The sequence below is a fragment of the Mus caroli genome, chromosome 3 (genome assembly GCF_900094665.2).
Source record: "Mus caroli chromosome 3, CAROLI_EIJ_v1.1, whole genome shotgun sequence".
In the NCBI taxonomy this organism is placed as follows: domain Eukaryota; kingdom Metazoa; phylum Chordata; class Mammalia; order Rodentia; family Muridae; genus Mus; species Mus caroli.
In genome coordinates this window covers 139,127,870-139,138,214 of record NC_034572.1, presented here as the reverse complement: position 1 = coordinate 139,138,214, position 10,345 = coordinate 139,127,870, and the positions used below count along the sequence as shown (strand labels likewise).

The 10,345-nt window shown below is 45.5% G+C and overlaps 1 protein-coding gene across 1 annotated transcript in view; it reads right to left on the bottom strand.

The window, feature by feature from the left end:
* The window catches only part of Bcl10 (BCL10 immune signaling adaptor), an 11,919-nt gene extending 4,923 nt beyond the window's left edge, over window positions 1-6,996 (bottom strand). Inside the window, exon 1 of the mRNA XM_021157734.1 lies at window positions 5,300-6,996. Coding sequence (XP_021013393.1) covers window positions 5,300-5,356 — 57 coding nt within the window. The 5' untranslated portion in view covers window positions 5,357-6,996. The remainder of the gene's footprint in view (window positions 1-5,299) is intronic.
* Between the last annotated feature and the right edge of the window lie 3,349 nt (window positions 6,997-10,345).

Sequence of the window (10,345 nt, the reverse complement as noted above, 5' to 3'; positions counted from 1 at the left end):
GGGAGGGAGGGAGGGAGGGAGGTCCTCGCTGAGTCAGTCCTCGGGGAAGGAAGGGAGAAGAAAGGGAAGTACAGAGAGGAACACAGAGAACCAAAGAGTTCTAAAAAAAAAAAAAAAAAAAACCTAAGAGAAGGAGGAAAGCTTAGCTCAGGCTAATCTTAAGTATTTAACTTCATTAGTTTTAATTGAAACATAAAAAAGTGTACACATTACTGAAGTACCATGTAATTAATTCTTAGGCACGCACTGTGTGCTGTTTAAATCAGGTCCACGTTTGTCTCAATAAGTGGTGATAATCTGATGCCAGTGATTGCATATTCGTGCCTGTATTTACTGGACATGGGATTTGAGGCAAATGAACCCTGTGTCTGTTTCCTCATGTGAGAGTTCAGAGGAATTATTATATATGCAGAGTGTTTAGAAATAGCGCGGTGCACCAGGATTGATCCTGTTAGGGCAATGATGGTGGTGATCACTTTGACTCACATTTATAACCATGAGTTAAAGGCAGTGGAAGCGTCAGTAGAGCCAAGTTAGTAAACAATGCCTGGAAAGTTGTCCCAGTGAAGGTGGCTGACAGGGTTTTTTGTTCTTTTGTTTTGTTTTGTTTTGTTTTTTTAATGGTTTTTCGAGACAGGGTTTCTCTGTGTAGCCCTGGCTGTTCTGGAACTCAATCTGTAGACCAGGCTGGCCTTGAACTCAGAAATCCACCTGCCTCTGCCTCCCAAGTGCTGGGACTAAAGGCGTGCGCCACCACTGCTCAGCGTCTGACAGGTTTTTGTCTACTGGATTTCCACACATTTATTTATCTACACAGTAAACTTCGTATGTATAAATTTCTAGTGTGAATATGAAAAGATGAACAACATTTTAACACTGCATACAGAGGGCTCCTGGTTTAGCTGGGCAATAGACAGCACACACGGCTAGTCATCGGAAGACCATGTAAGTTATCAGAACACCAGTCACCATGACTTCAGCACCACTCTGGGCACTGCCCGAGCTCAGGTCCGTAAAGCCTGTGTGGACTGCTAACAGAAAAATAGCATTTTGTAATTCCCTCCTCTTTCTCAAATCTTTCATGCATCTATTAGATTTTACAATTTTCAAGAGAAAATAGAAATCTGAGCCATTACATAAATTATACCAACACTGATGATTTATTGGATAGTCCCGAACACAGCACAGTAGTTGAGAGCACTGGGCTAGAGAGATAACTCAGTGGGTATGAGCACTTGTTCTTGCAGACGATATGAGTTTGCTTCCAAGTACCCACATGATGGCTCACAATACTCCACAACTTTAGTTCCAGAGGACCTGACACCATCTTCTGACCTTTGTAGTCACCAGGAACACACATGGTATATATATATATATCCATGCAGTCAAAATACCAATATTTAAAAAAAAAATCTAAAAAGTCCTTAAAGTCCTTAAGAAGAGTGCGGCTCTGCAATGAGACAAACTTCTGCTAATCCTGAATCTGTAACGTTCTGTGAGAACTGGTACAAACTGGTACCGCTGGACCTTCAGAATCTTGGCAAAATAAGGATAAAGAATTAAACCCATCTAGGAAGACTTTAGTGTTCATGAAGGCTCAGCCCAGTTCCTTCTACAGTGGAGGCCCAATGACTAGTGACTACTGGGCCACAGCAGGCAACCTCTCCAGCTTGATTCAGCAGTACCCTATGGCAGGACTTCTGCTCCACTTACAATCGAGGACTAGCACTGTTTCATGCTGCTATGTGCCTGAGTTTTCCTTCTCATACCCTGAGCTCCCTTTATCTTTGAAGCTTGAGGTTGCTGGTCATTGCTGGGAAGCCGTACTTTAACATCCAGGATGAGCTGGCCACACCTGTCTCGCAGCCCCAGCCTCTTCCATTGTTCATCACATTCCCCACTTCATCCCCAGGCGTTTCCACTGTGTCCCACGCTCTCCCCCAAGTCACCGAGGACCTCCTCTACTGATGGGTCCTTCCCACCTTCATCATATTTGGCTTCTGAGAGCAGGTTCACAGCTGATCACTCCTTCCTCCAGACACGTTCTCCTTGCTGCGCATACAGGATACTGTCCTGATTGTTTCTGATCTCTATGAAACTTCTCTCTGTGCCTCCCATCCCGTTCTCAGAGGATGAGGGCTGCAGCTTGAGAGCCTGGAGCTGGGTCTCATCTTTTCAACAGAATGCTTGTGTTTCTAGTGCAGAAACCTCTTCTGACCTTCACTCTCACTATTCTTCCAAGTCCCGTCCTGTCCGCTCTCAGCATGCACCCCGAGCTTGTGTTCCATCCATGTCTACGGCCTTCACTTTGACCCATATCATCACCGCCTTTCAGTGCATCCAAGTCCTTCCATGCCCTTTCCCACTTTTCCTCATCTCCCCGGTCTACAGAAAAGGCAGGCGGATCTTTAAAAGTCAGACAAAACCCCATTAATTCGTTAGCAGGACTCCTAAGAGAAAAAAGTTAAGACCTTCAAGAGTTTGCTTAGCCCACATCCCTAATTTCATTTTGTTACCATCTGCCGTCCTTCAATATTCTGAACTTACAAAGGTCCTGACTTAGGTCCTTGTCAAATTCTGTCTCAAATGCGCTTCCCCAGTTCTGTTATAACCTTAGATCAAAACCAAGCACATCTAACCATCCTATTGCAAGTATGATGCCCTGGTGTTGTCTTCATAGCACTGACCAAATTTACCAATGCCCAGTTGTATAAACGATATGCATACTTTTCAACTTTAATGACCTATATGTTTGAAGGAGGTAACCCACAAACGTTCTGTTCACCGCTGTGTGCTCCGCATTTCAGAGTGCAGTGCTTTGGATGAATGAAAATTTTATTATAATGTTTAAAGTTATTAGTTTATGGTTACTTTTCTTCAATCAAGAAATTGAGCTATTGTAAAAAACAGAATTTTGTCTTAGTTCTTTTTTTTTTAAAAGATTATTTATTTATATTATGTATGTGAGTACACTGTTGCTCTCTCTTCAGACACACCAGAAGAGGGCATTGGATCCTATTTCAGATGGTTGTGAGCCACCATGTGGTTGCTGGGGATCGAACTCAGGACCTCTGTTAGAACAGTCAGTGCTCTTAACTGCTGAGCTATCTCTCTAGTTCCTTAGTCCTTAATTTAACTGTTAGTATTACATTATCAACTTCAGAGTATAAAGTTACCTCTATTTGTTAAAATGAAACAAGTTCTAACAAGATGAGGCTGTGTTAAATAAACAGATGAAAACAGGAACAGCGCTGAAGATGTACGTTCAGGGGACCAGCAGTAGGTCTGTGCTCCCCACTAACATGGGAGGACATGGACCAAGACTCTCTATGGATGTGCAAAACCTCATGGTACCAACCCCGTATCAAGCTTTCCACCATAAAAACTAACCTAATAACCAAGACAGCTCACTACTAAGAGGATAACAGGCAGGTAACACACACACTGGGGAAAAGGTGAGACTCGTGTCCCTGGCCAGATGCAGTGAGATGGCACAAGATTTTGTCACGGTACTTAGAAGAGTGCTCAATTTGTATCACTATAACTGTATCAAATTCCCATTAAATAATTAAATATTTTTGGACCATGGCTGACCCATAGGCAACAGAAGCCACAGAAAGCAAACCCTGAGACAGACAGAGCCTCATGTAAACAACTTCCCATCATTTATCAAGACAGATAATACAGAAGGGACACCAAGCAGTTTTGGGGGAAGGATAATGAAAAGTTCAAGTTTTGAAAACGTAAGAACATAGCAGGCAGTGGTGGCTCATGCCTTAATCTCAACACTTGGGAGGCAGAGGAAGGGAGTTGAGGCCAGCTAGGTCTACAGAGTGAGTTCCAGGACAGCAAGAGTTACAAGAGAAACAAAACAACAGCCAAATGTATGAAATTATAGTTTGAGTTCTGGTAGACTTGGAAATAAAGGCCTGGAGTTGAGAAAAAAAGGAGGTTCAAGTAATGCGGATGAATGTTTAAGCTTGTCATAAGCAGTTTCAAAAATAATACGGTAAATATCTAAGGAACACTATTTTTATAGACAACCTGACGCTTCTCTGTAGTCTCTCTAAGGTTATGGACATCTAACACAGGTCTAAAGTGCAACTGTCAGGATGGATGATGTCAATGAACCCCCGGAGCAGAAACAAAGCCCTGCAGCACTCTCCTCCCCTATCTACAGACAGGTCTTGTCTTGTTTTGCCAGCTATAAAATGAAAAGCAATTCTCTCCTTACAGGTACTTTAATGATTGTGAGAAAATTCAAAACTGTGTGGAACATGGGAGTAGAGCTCTCAGACTTTACACTTAGGGTTTACTGTCCTCTTAAGGACTATAGTGGGTATCAAAGACCTTGTTTCAAGTAGAATGTGTAGCTTTCCATACAGCAGGTGCCCTACCAACTCCACGTAAACTATGGCAGTAATCCCGGCCGTACCTTTCCCTCCTGGTACTTAGCTATATCAGTTGTAATTATGGGTACAGTGCAATAAACTTTACAAGGGGTAAGTATGGCAGAAAAAGGGGTTTGAAGCACACATACATCTTCAACAACTTGAGGTTAAGTTCGCAAAGACGATTTTTCAGCAGCACTTTGGTGCTAAGTAAGAACGAGTTATCGGTTTTTAATGTGAATTCATGTATATTATCTAAGTGGTGCTCATTTGATTTTTTTTTTTTCTGGCAAAAGAAGTTAACTAAAAGGAAGGAAAAAAAAAAACGAAGCACGTTGTGGTTAAAGCCATTTCCTCAAATATTACTGTGTCTGTGAAGTTCTACATGGTCTAAGCAGAAGAGTCCAATTTAGTCGTGAGTATTTTCAACATTTACCTGGGAACCAAGTCTCAGCGAGAAGTACGCACACCCCTTCATTTAAATACGTGGGCGTCTGCTTACTGGGGGAATTCCAGGGCGTGCGTTCAGCTGGCGAGCTTTCCGCAGACCCGGATAGAGACCAGTTTCACCCATCTGCTCTACGCCCGGGGATGCCTGGTCCAGAGCCCGCTGTGGGCAGACTCCGGCGGCTCCCTAGCCTAGCAGCTCCCGCGGCGGTGGCGTGGGGTGGGGGATCGGCAGGATGGAAAGCCACCAGCGACGAGCGGATGGCAAAGCCCACCGACAGGCTTAACCGCGGACTCCCGGGTCGCTGGTGGAATCGTCTCCAGCCAGCTCCCGGGAAGCAGGCAGGTCGTGCTGTGCCAGGACCCCGCGCTCTTCCGACCTGAAGTTGCCCGTCGCTCGGCTCCGGGTTTCCGCTTTCCTCCGCCCGCCCCGCTGCGCCCAGCCCGGCGGAGCTACTCACGTCCTTCTTCACTTCAGTCAAATCCTCCTCCGTGAGGGACGGTGCGGGAGCCTCCATGGCCGAGGCCGGGATGGCGTCCTTCCGGCCCGCGCCACCCCGCCCAGGCTAAGGGTTCGGGCCTCCGGGAATCAGGCTGTGACTTCGGGGGGACTAGGAACAGAAGCGGGGGAACGGCCGACTCACGGACGAGGAGGTGGAGACCTCAACGCCCCGCTTCCGGCTCCGCCCCTGGGGCCAGCGGTGCGGCGCTCAGCGTTCTTCCTAACTCAGGCACCACCCTTCGGCGAGGCGGGTCTGCCTGCAGGCCCCGCCCACCTACGTGCCAGCCAATCAGTACTACCCTCGGTTACGTCTCTGCTTCCGCAGTGGCTCTGCCCACAGCGGGCGTCCCTCTAACCACGCCCCCTTGTCATTTACATAGGATTGCGGATTGGCCGCCTGAAGGATTTGTTTCCGTGGGCGGAGCACTGGCCTCTCAGTTTAGCGGGATCTCCCCGCCTTCGCAGACTCCTCGTTTGGGTGGAGTGTGGGCTGGGTCGGCCAGAGCATTTTGGTTTGCTTCTCTTTTCCAGATGTTGCGGAACAATTTCCTGTTGTGCTGAGCCAGGTTTTACAGTTGCGTGATCACACACATATACATACACGCACACATAACTTCCGTTTGAGGGCCTGCTCTGGGGGCCCACTGCCATTTACCACCTAGAACTAGGCAGACAGGAGCAAGGAGATCTTGAGAGCAGAAAACAAAATGACAAAACACAAAGAAAAAAAACTGTTAAAAGATGTAAAATTTACCAGCAATCCCATCAATTTAGCAGCACAGGTAGTGTTTGGGTACTTTTAAGTCTCTATTCATTAGGAGCATTTCTCCTTATTAATCTATGCAGTAGAGACAAATTTAAAAAGCTAGGCCTCTAGGAGTATATTTAAGGTTCTGAGGCTATTTGGTGCACAGTTACACTCTCTTATTATTATCCTTTATCTCTGTTCAGTAAGTAAATTCTAGGGATGCTGTGATGGGGAAGTTGTTTATTGGAGGCCAAATGGCTATTTTCAGAACGGTATTTTAACTCGTAGCCCGTGCAAAACGTGAACTAGTGGGTGAGGAGCTCCACATAGAGTCCGAGGCAGAAAATGATTATGTGGTCAATGAAGTAAATGTGCAAGTGTAGACTGAAATGTCAAGAGGACCAAAGGCAACAGGAATCTTTATCTAAAACAAAAGAACCAGTAGAGGCTTAAAGCCACATCTCTGTAGCTTTGATCAGAGTTCTGGAATCTTGGTGTTTACATTATGCCAGGTCATTTTTCACGCTGATGTCTAGTATACTAGAGTGTTTTCCTGTGTCCTTAGTCATCCGGTGTCTTTTTTGCTTAATCATTTGCTCTTTCCTGTAGCAACCATCTGTTGAATGACAACTACTGAACTACACCCAAATCTTCTTCTAGGTTTATAACGCAAATCAAACACCAATGTCCTCCAGCTAGGGTGTGGTGGCACAAGCTAGCTAGATGTGTTGGCCAACCAACTGCTTGCATCTGACCCAGCTATAAGCAGGAATAAATCATAAACTTACTTAAAACATTAGGAGGGTTTTTTCCTTTTTTGCATTTTTTTTCACATGTTGGATATGTAGGTTTTTTTGTTTGAGCCCTGCAGATAAGAATATCCTGTCTCAAAATAAAAAACAATAGACCCAGTCGTAAGCATTGTCAAAGTTCAAGGTTATTCTGTGCTACTTAGTAAATTACTGGTACAACCTGTGCTATATAGTAGGAGCCTGACTCCGACACACAGAAAAACAACAATAACATCTGTTTCTTCGTGAAATTTACATTATAGCATGTGTTTGTTTGGGGGTGGAAAAGGTAGACATTTGAAAAGTTTCATGTGTAAAGTGTTTAATATGCTAGAATCTCATAAATATTAAGAGGGAAAGTGACACTGGAAAATGGAAAAGGTGGAGATGGAGACCACATGGAGATAAAGGATACATTTCCCACCTGCAGGAAGTGAGGGAGGAGCAGGTGGACAGAGGGAAAAAGAGAGAGCCCTGCAATGCAGAGGCTGGGTGGCTGGGGAGGTAAACTCTGTGTGCTATGGGCAGAGTTTAATCTGACTTCGCCACGAGTCATACAGGTTTACTCTGAGTCAGAAGGAAAGCCACCGCAGGCTTCAGAGGAGCAGAGGGACATATGCAAACTATGCTTTCACTGTTCTGCAAGCTGGCCAGCTACTGCTCTAATCTAGACCCCAGGAGGTAGAGGCCTGGCTGGATTGGGAGCAGTGAGAGAGAGGAGAGCAGCTGGGTGAAAAAGGCCAGGGCGTTTGACTTTGTTTCGAAAGGTTCCCTGTTGCTATCAAGAAGAGACCAGAGTGCAGAAGAAAGGAAGGAAGTCAGAGAAACAGATGGAAGATTTCATTCTCCAGCCACCCAGACATAGGGCACTGTGGTGAATACTCACTACCATCACAAAAAAATGTCAAGCAATCTTCCTTCTTGTTTTCTTTGGAATAAGGTCTAGGTTTTCAGGCAAGTGTAGAACTGGGTTCAAGACATCCGCCTTCTTCAGCTTGTGCATGATCATGGCCTGTGAATCTCAATCCTGAGTTTCTAATGTATCACCATTCCTCCAAGCCTGTCCTTTCTTTGCAATAAGTACCGATTCCCAAACCCTAGCAGGAACCTGCATTTCCATCTAACTTACAAGTGTACCTATATCCTACTCTGGAACATGAGGCACCCGACCTATGTCCTGTAGATTCAAATTAGATGCTACCAGCACAAGGCAGTGGGATCATAGACGTGATGACATTACTTAGCAAGTTTCTCAGGGTGTTTCCTCATGGATAAGGGATACAAGGCAAGAATGTATTTTCAAAGCGGATCATGTTCTGAGATACCAGTGGTTGTGAATTTTGGGGAGATGTTGTCCATCTTAATACATCATTGACTGTATGATCTTGGAACAATTAGTAGCAATCAATAAAGGAAGAGGGTTTTTGTTTTTGGAATGCAGGGGGAGGTGTCTTAGGATTTTCATTGCTGTGAAGAGACACCATGACCAAGGCAACCCTTATAAAGAACATTTAATTGGGGCTGGTGTACAGGGGGCTGGTTTTTAAGAAATATCTATTTGTTTAATGTATGTGAGTACACTGCTGCTGTCTTCAGACACACCAGAAGAGGGCATCAGATCCCATTACAGATGGTTGTGAGCCACGAGGTGGTTGCTGGGAATTGAACTCAGGACCTCTGGAAGAGTAGTCAGCACTCTTAACCACTGAGCCATCTCTCCAGTCCCCTTGCTTTCATTTCTTTTGGGTACAGGCTTAAGAGTGGAATTTCTGGGTCGTGGGTTAACCATGTTTAACCCTTGAAGTGGCAGTTTTAAAACTTCTCAGTTGGATCTAATGTTGAACTGGGGCCAGTGACACCAACAGAGTTGTGAAACTAGGGACCCGTTCTGACAGCGTTGAGTGGGCATTTGCAGAGTCCTGCATAAGCCTGGGGGCCTGTGTAGAAGAGGAAGGCAGGTGTGAAGCTGGCTTCTGGCTCGTTCTAAGACATGAGAGATTATTGAGCACAGGCAGCCGATGTACCTTAGCACCCACTGTGTTCTCAGTTCTGTTTGAGTTGACACTTACACCAAATGGCTTGGAGATTAATTCCAGAAACAGGGATGTTTAAACTCTTTTCTTTTTTATGTGTATGTGTGCTTGTGTGTGCATTTTTGTATGTCTATGACTCCATGTGGCATGTATGTGCCCATGCATGTGGGAGCCAGAGGACAGCCTTAGGTATCATTTCTTCTTTGTTTCATTGTGTATGTGTGTTGTGTGCACACATGACACAGCTCATGTGTAGAAGTTGGAGGCTAACCTGTGGAAATTGGTTCTGTCCATCCACCATGTGGGGGTCTGGAGATGAAACTCAGGTCAGGCGTGGTGGCAAGTGCCTTTACCCTCTGAGCCTTCTTGCTGGTCCCACATTCTCTTTTGAGACAAATTTTGTGTGACTAATAATACTGATTGCCAAGTTGACAAGATCTAGAATTGTAAGCCTCTGGACACACTTAAGAAGAAGTCTGCAGATTAGGTTAGCTTCTGGGTGTGATTTTAGGTTAATTGGCAGCATCATTCCTTGGGTTGAAGTTCTGGACTGAACAAAAAGGACAAAGGGAACTGGGCACTGATAGTCACGCCCTCTGGTTTCTAACTGTGGATGCTTTAAGATCCTGGGGCCATGACTTCTGCACCCTGGTGCACTGTATCCTCGAATGTGGGTCTGCTCCCTTGTCCCTGGGGTCGTTGGCCACTGGCCCACAAGGATGAAGGGAACAGAGTCAACAAACAGGATTTTAGATGACCTGTGAGTACAAACAGAAATGGCGACACATTTCAGGATCAGCTTAAGGGAGACAGGTCAACTTTACTTGGGGTGAATCAAGGGTTATATAGATCTGGGGAAGGGGTAGGCATGTCCATGGTGGGCAGAGGTCATTGGCTGAAGGCTAAGGCAACTGAGATGCCTCATTAGCATGGGAAGGCACTCTAGGAATCTCAGGTGCTTGCTGAGAGGGAGAAAGAAAGTAGAACTGGTAATCTAACCAAGGCTATGTGACATTCTGCAGGTAGAGGTGTGTGTGTGGGGGGGGTGGGGGTGGGGGGGTTGAGTTCCCTGGACAAGGTGAGAGAAGAAGCCCTGTTGACAAAGGGAGTCTGCCATTTTGTACTGAGTTCAGAAGGCTATCCAGGCAATGGTAGACTAGTACCTTAATTAGCAGGGTTTCTCCACACTGGACCTATGAGCTGAATAAACTCTTCCTTATTTAAGCTGCTTTTGTTGAGACCTTGTGGCACAGAAACAGAAAAGGATCTTGGGTTCACAGATCAGGCCAGGCTAGCTGGTGAGTGACTCCTAGGAACTCACCTGTCTTCTCATCCTCAGCCCTAGGATTACCACACTGGCTTTTCAGGAAGGCACTGGGAATTGAACTCAGGGCCTTATGCTTTCTGGCAAGTTCTTTGTTACTGAGATATCC